The 18,438-nt window shown below is 38.1% G+C and overlaps 1 protein-coding gene across 2 annotated transcripts in view; it reads left to right on the top strand.

The window, feature by feature from the left end:
• ctrip (E3 ubiquitin-protein ligase ctrip) overlaps positions 1–12,927 on the top strand; it is a 94,962-nt gene extending 82,035 nt beyond the window's left edge. For both annotated transcript variants that reach the window (XM_085951403.1, XM_085951402.1), the window contains exons 26-39: positions 1,152–1,291; positions 1,401–1,566; positions 1,729–1,826; positions 1,983–2,153; positions 2,643–2,779; positions 3,335–3,529; positions 3,800–4,008; positions 4,928–5,019; positions 5,609–5,849; positions 8,957–9,541; positions 9,728–9,916; positions 10,683–10,851; positions 11,730–12,035; positions 12,279–12,927. In XM_085951403.1, the coding sequence (XP_085807529.1) occupies positions 1,152–1,291; positions 1,401–1,566; positions 1,729–1,826; positions 1,983–2,153; positions 2,643–2,779; positions 3,335–3,529; positions 3,800–4,008; positions 4,928–5,019; positions 5,609–5,849; positions 8,957–9,541; positions 9,728–9,916; positions 10,683–10,851; positions 11,730–12,035; positions 12,279–12,475 (2,895 nt within the window). In that variant the 3' untranslated portion in view covers positions 12,476–12,927. The remainder of the gene's footprint in view (positions 1–1,151; positions 1,292–1,400; positions 1,567–1,728; positions 1,827–1,982; positions 2,154–2,642; positions 2,780–3,334; positions 3,530–3,799; positions 4,009–4,927; positions 5,020–5,608; positions 5,850–8,956; positions 9,542–9,727; positions 9,917–10,682; positions 10,852–11,729; positions 12,036–12,278) is intronic.
• Positions 12,928–18,438: the final 5,511 nt, after the last annotated feature.

Here is an 18,438-nt window from a genome sequence, read left to right as displayed (position 1 = left end):
GCATAATATCCACTGTGGTTCACGTAGTGGCATGTACCTGTTTTTCTGGGGTCAACTAATTCAAAAAGTAAACACCCATAATAGAATTTTTCCAGTTTTGGTTGCATTATATTCCAACTCATTTCCGATATTATTAATGGAAATTTCTCGGTGTACATAGTAAACAAACCTACGAATAAAAAAAGACAGTAAGGAACACAGTGATTCATCGCAGTAAAAACTGGCAACCAAAATGGATTATATAATATATTCCATCGTATTATTTTCTCGAAATCATAAAGATACTATAATAGTATTTGAGTATCAACCTATGTTCAATTTGAATTGGGTTATAATAATAATATACCCGTAGATATATCAATAGTATGTTTGCCACGATATCCACCCAAGTTATCAGTATGTACTTGCACAGGTTTGATTAAAAACTATGATGAAATTAACATTTTACAAATATTATATTATTTTGACAGCCCTGTTTTCTGATCAGTGGACAGTGCAGGTGGTGTTTATCAAATAATAATGTAAGATTGTCCACAATAATAATAATGTAGAAGGTCGACAATAGTAATAATACTAATAATAATGTTTTTTTTTTAAATAAAATCTCCATGATTAGTGATTTTTGCCAAAAGATCTATTTAAATTAATCGATTTCATACTAAATTATATTTGAATAGGAGCTCTTCAGCCGCCCCTTAATGCTATGTCTGACTATGCAGAGATACAAGTGAGCAGCGCACTCAAAATTTGATATTATAATAATATATTGAATGCCAGGCTTGTATCAATGACCCATTCTGAATTTGGAGTGCCTCCAATGATATGCAGGATTTCAGTATTTTGTAGCTTCGCCGTTTACACTGTGTACATGGTATTTAATGGCCTTTCAAGACGCCGGAATCCGGTTGGCTTGAAAAAAAGGCATGCCAGGTTGACTCTCTTGAGACACTCATAATACAATAGAGAAATTACGAGAGACAGAGAGAAGCAGAAATGTCCATCGACATTTCGGTACCAAGGTGTGGGCCTCAGCCGACGCTCGGAAACGGCATGGTGGAGCATGAATTATACTTAACACACCACCATCTGAATGCAAACACCATTTAGTTTGTGGTAATGTCTCTTAATATAATGCAATTTTTTCATTACAGGTGAATCATTCAGGCCTAGTGAGTGCCCTTCTGACATTCCTGACCACAGCCGGTGAAGAAGAACCTGAAGAATTGCTGGCTAGAGATTCTCGACTGAGATCCTTCCTTAATGTCTTCGCCGATATGCCCCTTGACATAGAGTAAGTAATCTTACAGCATAACTTACTGTCGACTATGCAACGACTTCATAATTAGTTAATTTAACATAACATCTATAACATTGTCATGGATTTTTTTGTTATTTTTCAGCGCCGTCGAACCGATGTTCAACTTCAACCCTTCGAGTCTGTCAGCTCTGGTGAGCAAGATGAATGCTTGCGTCTCCCAGTTGGAGCAGTTCCCTGTGAGGGTGCACGACCTCCCCGCCAGACCTTCCACCAGCGCTCTCAAGTTCTTCAACACTCACCAACTCAAGGTACTGCTTGAGGCCCACAGAGGATACAATAACCGATTATCGGCCACATTCACAAACTTTCATTCTCTGGATATAATATATGGAATACTTATATTGACCGAAAGAATATTACATTTTGATTTGTAGATTTTGAAAGTGAAATATGAATATTATTGTTTGCAGTGTAATCTCCAGCGCCATCCGGCGTGTACGAATCTGAAACAGTGGAAAGGAGGCACCGTCAAGATCGACCCCCTGGCACTTGTCCAAGCCATAGAAAGGTATTATATCTTCAAATGTATATAAACTTTCAAGTAACACGCGCCCCAGTGGCGATGAGTGCCTGTTGGAGGCAAACGATTACAAGTAATATGGCAATCAATAACAGCCAACTGTGAAGTCTGAAGCAATATAATGACATCTGTTTTGTTTTGCAGATATCTGGTGGTGCGAGGCTACGCCCGACAGCGCGAGTCATCGGGAAGCGTGGCAGGCAGCCAGGGCACCCCCGGAGCCCCGCACCAGCCCCCGCCCGACTCGGACGACGACAACACTGATGAAGACATCGACGATTCGCTCGCCGCTGCCGTCGCCGTCTCTCAAGGAAGGTGCGTACATCATCAGTGAAACAATCCAATGTGGGTCTCGGCCACTCCCCTTTGTCTGCCGGAAGTGCTCCGCTGCCCTGGGTTCTTTCTATGCAGTCCAACCACATCAGATTGGTCCTCTTGTCCTTCTAAATATTTTCCTTTTAAAGATATCCAATTTCCTCTCATATTTTTCTTATGGTCCAGTACTCCAATCCAATACTTGGATTTGATACAGTCTTGTGACATGTCAGTTTGTAGACTTATTTTAATTTTATTTTGAGAGGAATCTTTATCTGATGTGTCTGTGAGAGTTAATTCCAGATGTATGAATTTGTCGCATTTAAGCTTTAAGGAGCTTCCGTTGTAAACCCAAAGTCTAATTTATTTGGCAATCGCTTCCGGTATAGTAAATACTTCTAAGGGCTGATTAAATCCTCTAATATTAATGACATAATGTTATAATACTTTGCATAATTGCTTTATTAATCTCGAGCCATTTGTTTTCAGATCAAAACACAAGTTGCAGTTCATGATAGGGGAGACAGTGCTGCCATACAACATGACAGTGTACCAGGCCGTACGGCAGTTCAGCCCGCAGGCCAATGACCAATCGGAGACCGACACCGACACTGAGGCACCATTGGGTATGCAGACAATATATTTGACATCCTTAGGGGTTAAGGCTATACGTCAGTTGAGGCATGGTCTAAAAAGATCGTGGTTAGGCGATGCGCGGATTGTGCAAATGACGCGTGCCGAACGAAATATAATTTGTCATATAAATCCAACATGCGTCCATTTAATGTTCTGTTTATTGTTCTATTAGTAACAATGATAATATATTCATTGACATGTTTTCTTTTTAAGTAAATGGGTAACGTTTTTTAGTCATCTTTACATGATTTAAGAATTAATACCCCCGTCGCCATCACGAAACAAATTGACGTGTTCACTGCTCGACTTTCGCTCTCCGATTGCCAGCATATTACGATACAGACTACTGTTGAAAATAATATTCTTTTAAATGTATTTTAAGTTTATCCCACATTTCACACTCAAGATTTAAGCCTTGTTTCAGAAGGCAACCGACTTCCCATTATTTTTGTCTTCTCCGATCAATAATTTTCGATTTACCGTATTCTTTAGAATTAGGTGAATAAAAATGTAAATTTATTTAATATTCGTAAATTGTTTGACAGGCAACGCCGGCGTATGGGTCCAGACGCATACGATATACTACCGCGGTGTTGGTCCCGAAGGTGCTACCGTATCCTGTGGCGCCCTGGGTCAGAGCTCGGGGGCGGGTCAGCCTCAGCACGGCGCCCCTGGCAGAAAAGGCAAGGGGACTTCCACCAAGTCCAACAACAGGAGGAAGACTGATGACCTCTGGAATGGTGAGGGTCTTATTTATTCATATTTCATCCATATTAACAACTAAATAATTTGACTTACAACAGGAGGGGACCCTTATGACATTTTCGTTTTACTTGGAAGAATTACTGGAATGTTTTTAAATGTGTTCGATTTGGTAACTATAGATTGGTGCATTGACAGATGTTTATAACTGCCACGACACATGTTGATAGCTCAAAAGCCAATTACAATAACAATCAACCATGAATGTCTCACATAATATATAATTGATTCTGTTGTGTTATTTGCAGAGGGCATAGTCCCACTCCCCGTGTCCGCCCTGAGTCGACTGTTGGGAGCGAGACTTCCGGCGACCGTGACAGTCAGCGATGCCGCCTTGCCGGCTCTGGCTTTACTCCGCTCTCTGCATGCCCTCTCGCGTCACTGGCCATGCCTCTATAGAGCCTGTCCGCAATTGGCCGCACCGCTTCTGCCTCACACCGACTTCATCAACTCCAAGGTCCGTGATTATAAGTTACTCAGTATCCTAGAATTTGCATGTAGATTTTATTTCTTCTCAACAGGTTGTATCGTTTAAAACGATATCAAAAATATTCAGAATAGCTCGATACGCTTATGGAGATGCCTACATATACGAGCGAGAATTTTATAGAGGCCTCTGTCTCTTTTGACTTCAGTGAAGGTAGCTGCACAATAGCAATACAGAACAACATTGACTGCACATCGTCTCAGAAATGGACCACCCCAATTATTTTTTTAGAGCATCAGGAAAAAAATCTATGTACAATGGTTAATGTGAAATGAGTTTGAAACCCACTGCTCTATTAATAATTGAACTAATTGAGGTGCTGAGAATTAAAGACAAATAAGTTCCGGGCAATATCACATATGTATATCTTTATCCTTGAAAAATGATGCAGGCATGTAACTGCTTTGTATGGAAAGTTATAAGCATTTTATCCCTAACATTGGATTACATTCCATGGATATCGGCTGTCTATATAATGTTGTTACATATTATTTTCATTTGACGCCCACGATGGCTGAGCGGCTAACACATCAGTGTTGTATTGTCGTAGGTCCCAGGTTCGAATCCAGGGTCTGAGTGATTTTAAATGTGTGTTTGGAGACAGAGTGTAGACATAATAGGTTGAGCAACTGGCTAACATTTATTTCTTATAAAAGCAAACCTCCACTCTGGAATCCCATATGATCTGCATAGGAACGGACATGGTTAGAAAAAAAATCATACCAATGTATGTTTAACTTCGAAGGCGATTTATTCATCTCGGTCACCGGTGCATTTGTATTCTTTCAATCCTCAGCTCCTGAATTATTCATATTTTATCAATGAAAGCATGCTGCATCTAACTGCTCTGATTGGCATATTGATTGTAATGTTTTCATTATACTTACAGTTGGCGGCAAAAGCCAGCAGACAGCTGCAAGACCCTCTGGTGATAATGACTGGAAACCTTCCACAGTGGCTGCAGCAAGTCGCTTCTGCCTGGTAAGCATAATTCTTCAAACTACCTCATTTTGCTTGTTAACAATGCAACACACGAAAAGAGATTCGTTGTCATTTTTTACATAATGCTTGGAGGAGATAAATGCCGGTGGTCTGTAAATATGGGCTGACGCAGGCCACACACACACTGTTTTACTCATCGTCGGAAGACACTGGATTGACAGTAGTATCTTGCAGATTTACTGGGCTGAGGCACCCTGTCCACTTCACCACGGCACCAAGGTGCATGGTTTCTACATCAGTCCCGTGCGGCTTCGTCTCAGGACAAGAAATTGTGGCACTGAAATCTTTTTTTTCAGACACGTTTATAATGTCATAAAAGGCGGCCGTGCACAATCCGCAGCTGCATATACACGACGGGTGGAAACGGGGTAACTCAAATCATTGTTCACATCACTGGAATAGAGTATAAACAGTGCCGCCATGTTTAAATATGCCAATTTACAAAATACTTCTTTTCTGTAGCTACCAATTTGGTCAAAGGTAAACCTTTAGAGTCTTAACTTTCACCCCTGACTGATAAAGAATGTATTCTATTGTATCTGAATTCCCACCACCTTTCCATTTTCAGCCCGTTCCTGTTTCCATTTGAAACTCGTCAGCTGCTGTTCTACGCCATCTCGTTCGACCGAGATCGCGCCTTACAGCGCCTGCTAGACTCCAGCCCGGAGCTGAACCATGCAGCCAGCGACTCCGCGGAGCGCGTCACGCCACGCCTCGACCGGCGCAAGCGCACTGTCTCTCGCGACCACATCCTCAAGCAAGCCGAGCAGGTCATACAGGACTTTGCGCACTCCAAGGCACTACTTGAGGTGAGGCATAGTCACAAGTTAGAGTCTAACTTAACTAACCAAACTGTGTGCCGCGTGAAGTTCCAGGTGTGCTGTGAAAGAAGGAAAATATTAAAATTTTTGCCGAATTTAGAACTGTTAACTACAACTTATACCCTATCCATGGAATAAGCCAAACTGAATCGTTTATTACCCTCCAAACTTACGCTGTTTCTGTTTACAACCATTTACTAACTAGTCGAGTGTTTATGGAAGTGCTTGCGAAACTGTATACAGACATCGCTTCGTGTTCCGTTATGCTTCACTCAAATCATAGTGTTCGGGTATGCTCGCATATTTGGATCAAGTATTCATTCTACCAAAATCAGAAGAATATCTTTCTCTATGGTCACTTTTAACAAGTTTGATGTCTATGGACGCTTTAATGTCAAACAAAATCGACACAGGACGTAATTTTTGCATTTTGCCGCGAGATACCTCTAGTAGTAATACAATGCCAATATTGAAAATGAAAGATGTTAAAATCGCTACGTCATTTATATACTCATTATTTCTAATATTTATTGATTTATATTACATTATGGCCGGATAATCCAAATGCCGAATAAACGTTATTGAATAAATATAATCATTATATCATCATCATAATCAAATATAATACTCTTGAGAAGTAAGTACATGATTACTATCGCGGAAGGTGGGTACCTATCTAAACAAATAAAAGTAAATGCTGATGGTGATAGTATACCATGTATTATGCATAAATCGTTTCCAGCACAATTATAATATGAATTGAGTTAGTAAAATATATATATATATTAACCCTTTCCCGGCGACCGTATTCCAGTAGGATACGGCTAGTACGTAACACATGGGCGACCGTATAGCAGTCAGATACGCAAACCTCGACCTGTGGATAACGCAATAAATATTTTTCATGCGGCATTGAGAATTTTATTAAAAAATAGCCCGATCCATCCGCCTACTTCCACCTATATAACTTTATCAAAAATATGTTGTTTTAATTTCATAATCATCGATCTTTCGAACCCTCTCGATCTATTGAGATTCGCCGGTACGATTGCATCAGTTCAAATCTACGCGGTATTTTAGAGCGCCTGCGCACTAGGTATACAAAATATTTTCATTCGCGTTGAGTGTGCGCCGAGTGATTTACCTTGTAAAGTTGAATATTCACCGCGATCTTTACAACACCATGTTTGCGGGAATAAAAGACAACCAAAAAACCGAACCGAAAACAATAATGTGTCGTCGAAATATTTCTAAATATGTACTTGAACTTGTGTTCTGGATTATGTCATTTATTTTTATTACTCATGGTCGTGTGTCACCCCAATTGTTTAAGAAGTCATAAATCGAGCTCATTATTGAAAGACGTAAATATGTGGTAAAGATTCGTCCACACGGAATGACAAACTAGATTAAACTTTTCAGTTTTATTGAGCATTGTGTTATGTTAGTGATTGTTGAATATAATATATTATTATATTTTAGTTAGGACGATTGCGAGTTTTACCAATAAATTACGAATTACTATGAAGGAATATATAAAACGTATAAATAAACGTAAGTATAAAAAAAAACACACACGGGTACACAACATAATATAAAATATAAATCATGGAATATTGACTTTTCAACTATATTACATATTATCTTTGCATGCAATTTAATGTTTATAAAATTTTAAAACCTCACGCAAAAAAATGTTTTTTTTTTTAAATTACGCAGATCTTACAAAATAAATATTGTTTTTTTTTATAAAATATAAAACGACAATCACTAACATAACACAATGCTCAATAAAACTGAAAAGTTTAATCTAGTAAAAATCCAAATTACACTCAAAAAAGAACAAAAGAAATTATTACAATATTTCAACCATGTGGACTCAACTTTACGCGACCCATAAAACTTGTAATAATATGCGACACAATAAAAGGTATTATTTTCAATATTTTTAATGTCATTTTTAAGTGTTTCTAACATGACTAAAATAAAATTAGTGTCAGTGATTTATTTCATTTCATAGGCGCACAATCAAGATGACGCGTTTTTACGTCATCAAAGATGGCTCCGAAATTTTTCAGTTCACTGGACTATGGACGTTTTTATTCAAGTAAACACAGCTAAATTCAACAATCGATTCTATTTTAGAGTGTGGCACTTCGAACCTTATGTATCTAGGCATGATAACAGTAATACCAGCTATTTTTAATTGCCGTATTTATCATAATACAGCGAAGCAAAGCATTTAGAAAAACCGTACTGCAGACGGAGCTACTGTCATGTTTAAACTTACGCGGCGGCCGGGTTAATAAGATTTTCATTCATCTGCGTCTGATATGTATTTACTAACGAAACTTTTAAATCCGAAAGCATTATCGCTTTCACGAAATTTACGGCATTGTAGATTATATCCACGAAAGCAAAGTTTAGTAATAAAGAAAGCAATCATGATTGAATAAAATGAAGCACCAATTATAGGATCAATTGTAAAATAGATAATACCATTAGACAATATAATAATTCACAGAATCATAATGAAATACGGAAGAAAACAAGTACCTATGACAATTATCAACAGACACAGGGTGTCATTTGCAATCTGTCGAACATCGACTCTGGCAAATTTTGCAATCGGTTCGCTAAACTTATGGTAGAGGGGCATTCTGTGTACGGATTCGGCGAGATGCTTATATACAAAATCTCGGTGAACGCAATTATACGTTTTGCACGCCATCTGGCGTAAAATCGCATTCGAAAATATTGGATGAAAGGCCCCTTAAGCTCTCACAGCTTAATTGCTTCCCAGGCATATTAAATTCCCATTCCCATTAAATCTCATGGCGTTTGGATGGTCATATCTCTGCTAATTAGGTTTCTCAGCTCTCGTGGAAATGAAATTGAATTTTAAAAAAATTAGATCGATTACAGATTGTAGATGAGTTATGTTTGTTTATATAATTATGAGCCGCATTTTGACAGAATTCTTTCTCAAAGTGGTGTGCCACAAAATAAATTCCCTTCACCCAGTGTGAGCTACCGTCAGGGAAAAAGTTTGGCAGACAGAAGTCTTATTAATCTGTGTATTTTTTTTTATATAGGTGAAATACGAAAATGAAGTAGGAACCGGTCTAGGACCCACCTTGGAGTTCTACGCTCTGGTGTCCCTGGAGCTCCAGAGGGCTGACTTGGACCTGTGGCACGGCAGTGAGAACTTTAAGCAGAAGCCTTCCAGCTTCGGAGTGGATGTAGTGAAGAGCAATCAGCCTGTCGTCATCGACGATCCCGCCGACAGCCCTCCTCCCGTCGACCCTACTGCCCATCTCGCCTCCAGTGTTTACAACAACCTGAACTTGACAGAAGAACGAAACAGGAATGTCCAAAACGCCAATACGGATAATTTCGATTCCTTCGACATGCCGATGATCTTGGACACCTCTGATGTGAATCTCAACAGCGAGGTAGCGCCCAGGGGAAGGCGGGAAGCTGTCACCGATGACAAGGCCAAAGATGGGCAAGTCGTTTTACCGCCCAGCCCTGCTGAAGTGTCCTACGTGAACCTGGCTTGTGGATTATTCCCGCAGGCTTTGGGCAGGAACACCAAGGTCTCGCAGCTGTCCAGGATTAAGGCCAAGTTTAGGTTCTTGGGGAAATTCATGGCCAAAGCTGTTATGGACTCTAGAATGGTGAGTAAACAATTGAAACCCCTTATTATCAATGCCATCATGATCAGTCAGTTGCTGAATTCTGTTAAAATGACAAAACAAGTTTATTAGTTCAACCAACAACTACAATAATTATTGAATTGTGGATATTAACAAACATTGTCAACAATTGTAAATTATAACTATGTATTTTAATCAACTTTCCAGTTGGATTTGCCATTCTCGCTAACTTTCTACCGATGGCTGGTGGGTGAAGAGGCGTGCCTAGGCCTGGGAGACATTCGTAACGTGGCTCCCGAGCTGTGGAGGTCTCTCTGTAGACTGCAGAGGGTCGCTCTGCATGCTGAAGCCATCAGGAGAGACACCACCCTTGCCCCTGATCGCAAAAGAGAAATGGTGAGTGCCATTCTTATCTGTCTAACATCAGTTGTCATACAAATCACTGTCACATTCAAATAATCTGAATTAAAACTATTACTAGAGGCTGTCTTATGGTATTTTAGTATTACAGCACTTGATGGCAATTTTGGAATGTTTTCAGTTAAATTGATCTTTAACTTAGGACATTTAACTTGTCAGCAATAAATACTGTTTTTTATAGATGCCTTGGAAGTAATTTTTACATTCATGATTTTTTTTAATTTTCATGAAAATACATAATAATATGTCAAATGGTGACAGTTCGGTATATCTGACTGCCTATTATGTAATAATTGATACGCTCTGTCCTTTCACAGGCTACAGGAACATAGCTACACTTGGATTATAATGTAAATGTTTTGGTTTGGTACAAGTCAGACCATGTTTTGTATTCAAAATGGTTATGTAATGCATGTAGTGATTAATAAATCAATACTATTAATTGACGAACAAATTTAAACTTCAAGGTTTATCATAGCAATGTCTGCATATTCAATAATTGATGGTATTAACTGTTTGAGTGAATCTGAAATTGTGCTGAAATACTTTTTTGACAGATGCAGGTAATAGTGTGATGTTTGCTACATTAAATCTACAATGCGAAAGCAACCCGCAGCTAATTTAAACGTTAGTCATGGTAGCCTTTTATTATATTTAAGTTTGGAGAAAGTTTTCTTCAACATTTGTTATTTCAACGAATGTGATGAAAAGTAAAAATAATAGCGTATGTTCGTCTTTGCAGTTGGATGCCTTGGAGTTGGACGGATGCCCGATCGAGGAGTTGGGTCTAGACTTCATCCTGCCAGGACACAGCTGCACGGAGCTGAGACGAGGGGGAAGAGACCTTCCCGTCACGGCCCACAATCTCGGGCAGTACATCTCGCTAGTCACGCACTGGCTGCTCTATGAAGGTATTGCTCACTATGTATAGCGATTTGAGTTTGCGGTAGTTCCCACACATGTAAATATGTAATAATGACATTAAATTTGACGGTTACTGAAAGAATTTGTGTATGAAGGCTCATTGGTAAAGATGATGAAATCGAAACCAGAGTAATCATGGCCAATAATTGCTTCTATGATCTGTTAAAACAACTTATATCGAAAAGATCATCTAGATTCTAAAATAATCAAAAGATTCTACTATAAAAGATACAAAACTCTCATTGGGCGAATGCTGTTTTACGCGGCTGAGACATGGACCCTGTGCTCCACTGATAGTCATAAATTGGTGATGTTTCAGTGGAGAGATGCTCGGTCCAAAATGGACAATGGCGATGTCGGTTTAATTATGGATATGTAGGCCATGTAGGGTGACTGCAAAGAGGTCGATTTTGTGAAATTTATAAAGATCAAGGTGGGACTGAAAGAGACGATGGACAAGTACTTAGCTTCGACAAAGTCAGCTAGCCCATGACTTTGGTGGCTGGACAAAGTAGAAAAGGACCTCCAGACTCTTAATAGAGCAAGGGAGAGGAGATACCGGAATTAATGTTGAAGTCAGCTACAAGGAAGTGAAGCCAGTGCCAGGATTTAGCACCATAAATATTAATTAATTCAATTGATAATGGTATCACGCCTATTTTCCTACAGGCCATTTGTAAAATATTGCCTTTAAATTCATCTGTAATAGCCTGGGAAATTTACCTATTAAAAAAGTCATTGAAAACCCTGAGACCGAGTGGGATCTTCATATCTATTTGTAGCTTTTTAATAATGTCAATTTTAGTTCTGAATCTCCTTTTGATTAGTCCGATCATTTCTCAACTCTGTGTTTTGATGTTTTCAGGACTAGTGCGGCAGATGGACGCATTCCGCGAAGGATTCGAGTCAGTTTTCCCGATCAACAATCTGAAAATGTTCTATCCTGAAGAGTTGGAAGCCATATTCTGCGGCACGTCGACCGGCAGCGCGCTGGGCACTTGCCAGCGGTGGGAGGCGCGGACGCTGGCCGAGTCGTGCCGGCCCGACCACGGTTTCACGGCCGAGTCCCGAGCCATCCGCTTCCTCCTGGAGATTCTCGCCTCCTACGACACCCACGAGCAGAGACTCTTCCTTCAGTTCATCACCGGAAGCCCTAGGCTACCCACTGGAGGTCAGTCATTGTATTTTTACAAATTCTCGATTGCAGTCTCTATGGCTATGGATTTGGTACATCAAATACTTATATGCATTATGGATAATTTAGTATATTTAACTCACTTTTGCGCATGCCAGGCAGTGGAGATATGAATGACAAATCTGTTGTTTCACAGTATAAAGCGCTAATTTTTGCGTCACAAAATATTATGGAGAAGTTGAGGGTGTCATAGTAAAATGTTTGTTGTTAATTTTTCAGGTTTCAAAGCTCTCTCCCCGCCCTTGACGGTGGTGCGTAAGACGCTGGATCCCAACGTGAACGCGGACGACTACCTGCCGTCGGTGATGACGTGCGTCAACTATCTCAAGCTGCCCGACTACTCCTCCTTGGAGGTGATGCGCACCAAGCTGCGGATTGCCGCCAGCGAGGGGCAGCACTCCTTCCACCTGTCATAAAACACCACCAGTGCCATCTGTCATTCGCCCCGACACACTTATTACCCACCTGCAATATGCGTATTGGAAATAAGACTGTATCTTCAGATTTATTGTGCCTCAAAAGCTGTATTGAACGGGAACCCGAAAGCGGATATACAATCGGTCGCATCTGCGAGACTCGGATTTACGAGTGCTTCGTAACTGACGGATGAATGGACAGATCTCAACAGTGGCGTCGTCATAGATGAACAAGTGACATATTGATGATTTCGCTCTCAAAATAGTATCGAATACCAACTGTCGCAGTATACTTATGATTCCCAAACATCCACTATAAATAATGTACATAGTAATGTTATACTTATGTAATATAAAGGTAGTGTTATATATATATATATATATATATGTATTGATTAACCAACGGAGATAAACAGCTGAGGACGAACACGATAATATAGTGACACAGTTTTAAGAAACAAAGAAGAAGCAACAACACGGCCATTTTAATTAATGTCGCCATATGTAAAAGAGAAGTTTATATTTAGTGTGTTGTCGATTGTGAACTAGTTACGGTAGTGATTTTTCCATAATGCGATTCGACAACGGCGAATTTTCATTATTTAATAATAAATAAAAAAACTAATATCGAACATTTATATTATCATAATTAATAATTATTATAAAAAGTTATAATCGCTCAAAAGTAGACGTATAACATTTTTGTAGAAGACAACCTAAATATAATATTGTAACGGATTGTATCATTATCTACGCGATGATTGTCCAATTGGACTGACCGAATCGGCGCGCGGAAAGGACTCGAGAAGTTTAATTTAACACACGGACATTAAATTAATAATATGATTTTGTTCTGTTGCTCGCGGTGAGGAGTGTAAAGACGGCGGAGGTTTGCACGTCTAGAGATCAATTATATCGTTGATCGGGCGACAGCAAACCTCTCGGGCCAGCGAGAAAAGACTTCCTTTCTGATTACGTTTAAAGTAACGTGAAGTTAATCATTAGTATTCTTTTCGGTGTTTTAATAAAAGTGTACTATAATAATTGATAAATATTAGTGAATGTGAGGTTATATTTCCACAGTAGAATGCACAAAAGATGTAAAAAATTGACTTGTGTGTTGAAAGTATCGAATAATGTTTATTATTATTTTTTATCTTAGTTTAACAGTTCCGTTTATATATGTATCGCCATCTGTTATCGGAATCCATTCAAATATTTCCCCCTTAATACATATCATTAAATTTTTCACTCAGAACCGTTACAGAACAGTTAAGCGAGAGCCAGGAGTGATTCAACACCGAAATGCAGTCTCTTGCAGAAATAGATTTCAACTGTAAATGCTTCCGTAACTGCACAGTAAATGTAGACACTGATTTTTTAATTACCAATGCAAAATTTCATATGATTTTATAATTTTTATTAAAATATTTTTTAATTAAAGGCAATATGTTACGGCACTACGGAAAGCATAAAAATGCATAGTGTCCTATAATACCTCTGTGACCTTTTAACGTCATTGTCGAATTTCAGGTCTTAAATATTGATTTTGTTCAATTAAGCCGTGACAATAAAAGAAACAATCCAATCCACAGCTGTGTTGTCATCGGTTGAATTGAGTTCAAGCAATAGCCGATGATGGCGCTTGTTTAAAAAATGGAAAATATTGTTTCATCAACCTTAAATGCCTGTCAAATACTGTCTTTAAACGCTGCATTGTAAGTGTAACAGTTATCATTGTATTTACGATAGATGGAGGCGATTGTAAATTAAAGTATAAACTTATTGTATCGTTTTTGTAATGCGGTAACATTATTTTTTAAATTAGAACAGCGGTAACTATTCAAATGACTGTCGAAATACTTGTGACTCTGCTTGTACTAAAGGGCATTAGTTATGTCATAAATTTTGCTTTGTCTAGAAATCTGTAAACTCGGTATTTAAAATCTCGCAATAGTGTTCACATTATAGATGATAAAAGTATGAAGGATAAATAGAAGAAACTTTAGCAGCTGCGACAAATATGCCACGGCAGCACAAAACAAATATACTTGACATAACCTAAGGTACTTTAAAACTGGTTGAGATGTAATGTGCTTGTTATCTATCGAAAATTTTCTTAAATGTTTATATGTATTCGGCACCGCGTGCTCGCATTCCACGTAGCATTTAGGCATAACGTGACATTCATGCAAACTTTCGATGATACACTCACATCGGCAGCATTATGAATAACAAAAAAGTATTGAGAATAGTAAAAACAAATACCTCACCATTTCGACGTCATAAAAGGCATCTGTGCAATTTGTATTGTTGTGTTTATGCAGGTGGTGTTTTACACTTGACAGTATATCATCGGTAATTCTGCAAAGTCAATAACAATTTGATTGATTATTTTGTTTCTATTATTCTCAATGCTTTGGACCCTTGTCTTAGTATTAATATGAGTGAAGATAATGGTCTTTGATTCGTAGACGTAGACGTGCGGTGGATCCTGTACCGACTGAATAAACCTGAAGAATTGCTTGTCTCCATTTGTAAATGTTCGCTCGTATCGTATCAATATTCTTTGCACAAATGAAATTTAGATCGAATCTAATTTACACAGGCATTAATTAATGCCAGAATTCAGATTGCATAGAGTTGGGTCACTAGAAAACTTTCTAGATTCAATCATTTCTATAGGCAAATAGAGCATTGTCAACTGTCTCCATATAGACGTCACTCATTTCACAATATAGCAAACTTTCTTACTGTTATTGTTGGCAGCTCTCACATTTTTAGATTCACTCAAAACAGCTGATTCCAAAAATGATTAAACTTGCAGATATTGCCAAGATACATTTTAATTTATTACAAATCGATGGTTCGAAACATATTCGATTTGTACTAAAACCAATCCATTAACATCGTGATCCAAATCCCTGTGGAAGAACAGACATACATAGGCAACCGAATACACCGGACTATCATTTAGAACCTACCGAATACCAATTATTTGTTTATGGCGATTAATTTAACCACAACGTTGTGGAAACACCGGTAAGTATTTTAATACAAAAGGTTAATACAAACTTGAACAAAAGTATGCGTCGTACTGATTTATTTTTCAATTTGCAAATTTTATGTAGGTTTAGTGTGCGGTCCCATAAAAGTTTGGATGCGCACAACACACATGCAAGAGCACCTTGTCAATAACTATAATCGAAACATTAAACATGAACGCTAAGACTATATTACTATAATAATCAATATGAAGATGTCGAAAATTGCATAAGAGGGAACGCGTCTCACATAAGTCAAGGCAAGCAATGGTTGGAATGAGGGTCCACCGCGTGTTCACAGTTTGGGTTACCTGTCTGTCGTATGTTTGGCGTGAGCCTACTTCTGTGGAAATTATTGAAACGGGATATATTATATAAAATTTATACTTAGTGAAAAGTTATTTTGTAAGTGAGACGCGATTTGATACGTTCTCAACGGCGTTTCGTCTTCAGTTTTTTTTTTTAATATATATATATAAATTTTTTTGGTATCATGCATTTTGGCTCAAAAAATGTCTCTTCTGATATATTATACATACATATATATATTATATTAAAATGATGGGTGTTGTATATTTATTTTTGATCGAAATAAATTGAGATTTCAAAGAATTTTTCTGTTTTTTTTTTTTTTTTAAATACCTGGCATTATATTATTATTTGTATAATAATGCTAAATTAGACAAGCAGGCTCGATGACTGTCAAAGATGACCGCCTGGCACAATGGAGAAAAATGTCACTTTTAAATCTTTCGTTGAGTTGACGTAAGCGAATTCGAAACACTTCACAACTCATCATGTGCCTCAAAGATTACGGAAAATAGCAATAAAGTTTTGTACTGTTTCATTTGAGTCATTTTTTTCGCCTTTTGGCATTTTCAGGCAGTATGTGCACTCACCGATAGTAAATGCACACTGACAACGAATACAGTTAGTCTCACCCACGGTAGCCGCGCGGCTTAAGCGTTGGACTACCACGCCGAGGGTCTCAGGTTCGAATCCTGGGTCTGGCAAGTACACATATTGTTTTTCAATTTGTGTGTGAGTCAGGGTACGGACCTAGTAGGTTGAGCAAGTGGCTGACATCCATTTCTCGTAGAAAACAAAATCTGTTAATACAAACCTCCACCCAGTGGAGGCCCATATGATCCTATTAGGATCAGCCATGGTCGAAAAAAAAAAAATATAATAAATTAATACAATAAAAGGAGGTAAAAACTTTATTACTAAGTAAAGGATTGAGTATAAGAAGAAAACAAACAGATTATGAAGTAAAAACCTGTACTTAGTAGGTAAATGTAATTGGATACCTTCTTACTATTAATACATTCAGTAAGCAGCGCGTTCTCAGGAAATTAATAGTGTTAACTAATGAGGAATCTCAATAAACCCTCACCCTGCAGCGGTGCTACAAAAGCGATATACGCACTGCAGGTGTAGCAGCGAGGGATGGAGGTAGGTTGTTAAGATTCAACATAAATAATACACACTAAACTTTTTCAGTTATTTATTTGTTTTTGTTAAATTAATATAAATATTAAAGATGGTTGGTTAGTTTATTAAAATTTATCAAGTCTTGCCTAAACCACGTATGGGTTAATGACATTATTTTATAGATAAATGAATATTTTATGATTCGTCTGTGGCTTGGATTAGGCAGGGTTATATTGATTTTTTTAAATTAGCAAGCACCATCTACACATTGTAGTCTTAGTTCAATGAAAACAAATACATTTGACTGACAAACTTTAGTGTACACTATTTATGTCAGACCTTAGCCTACCTCACCACTGGCGGGAGGTAGTCCATGGTAAAATTTTCACCGCTGGAGCATATAAACACCACACGGCGCCTTCAAGAACCTCTGTCGCCAGCCAGTCTTCTTGCATCCATGTACACTTATTAAGTATTTACCAACATTCCAGGACGCCAGAATGCAGTTGGTTTGAAGAACATGCAAGCCAGGTTGAGGTTCTCTTACGACATCCGCAGCACATGGCCGGAACAGATCCAACGTCGCCTCTTCACTCTCAGTGTGATGAGAGGCTGCTTGGTTCATTCCCTTATCTTCTTGTTATTCCTAAAGTAATACCACCTCACACCCAGTATCCGTTGTAAACATTGCTTCGTAAGGTGTCATGATTTGCTACCGTAAAGCAGTACTGTCAAAATTCAAGCGTCGAACAGATGGTATTTGATTTTGAATGAGTTTAGTTTAGTCCCAGACACTCCGCTTCTAGTTGAATGTTGCACTAATACTGTTGAAATTTTATAAATTTATGACTAATTTAAACTGTTTCGAGGTCCCTTTTTTAAATCTTTTGACAAATCGATTGCATTATCTTGGAAAGAAATTCCGCTGCATTTGCTGAAAATTTTTATATGTTACTTCGCAGTGATCCACATAAACTTTTATTTTCAGTTCAATTTATTCACCGCAGTACTGTATCTGGTTGTTGGTGATTAAAAATATTCATCCTTATAATGTGATAGTAGTTTTATAACGGCTGTAAACGTTAATCAAACATTATTTCTTAGGGGGGACAAAGCGTACATAGAAAAAGTTTGGTAGCCCAATATGGAAAAATGACGTAATTTATTTATCATGAATTATTGGTATTCTTATTGAAAACTTAGTACCTAGGTAGGTCTAGTATTAATTATTTATTACAATATAATCTTTTTAGGAAACTAGGTGGTACCTACCTACATGCAATGAAAATAAAATTATTTCCAAAAAAATACTTAGCTCGCGGACTTGGCTCGCGTGTTTATCTTTATTTTTAATTTTTTTTATTGTCTATTTCGCAATGTAGCCAATAGAAAAGTGAGCACACGTGTTTAGGCTATGGCAGTTAGGAATGTGCTTATGGAAAAAAAATGTATTGATAAATATTGTCCCGTTCTAAAGAGTCCTTC

Source organism: Rhyacophila brunnea, unplaced genomic scaffold (assembly GCF_057557595.1).
Source record: "Rhyacophila brunnea isolate RB1 unplaced genomic scaffold, BYU_Rbru_1.0 scaffold_24, whole genome shotgun sequence".
In the NCBI taxonomy this organism is placed as follows: domain Eukaryota; kingdom Metazoa; phylum Arthropoda; class Insecta; order Trichoptera; family Rhyacophilidae; genus Rhyacophila; species Rhyacophila brunnea.
Note: the sequence above shows the minus strand (reverse complement) of the source record. Positions and strands in the feature narration are given on the sequence as shown.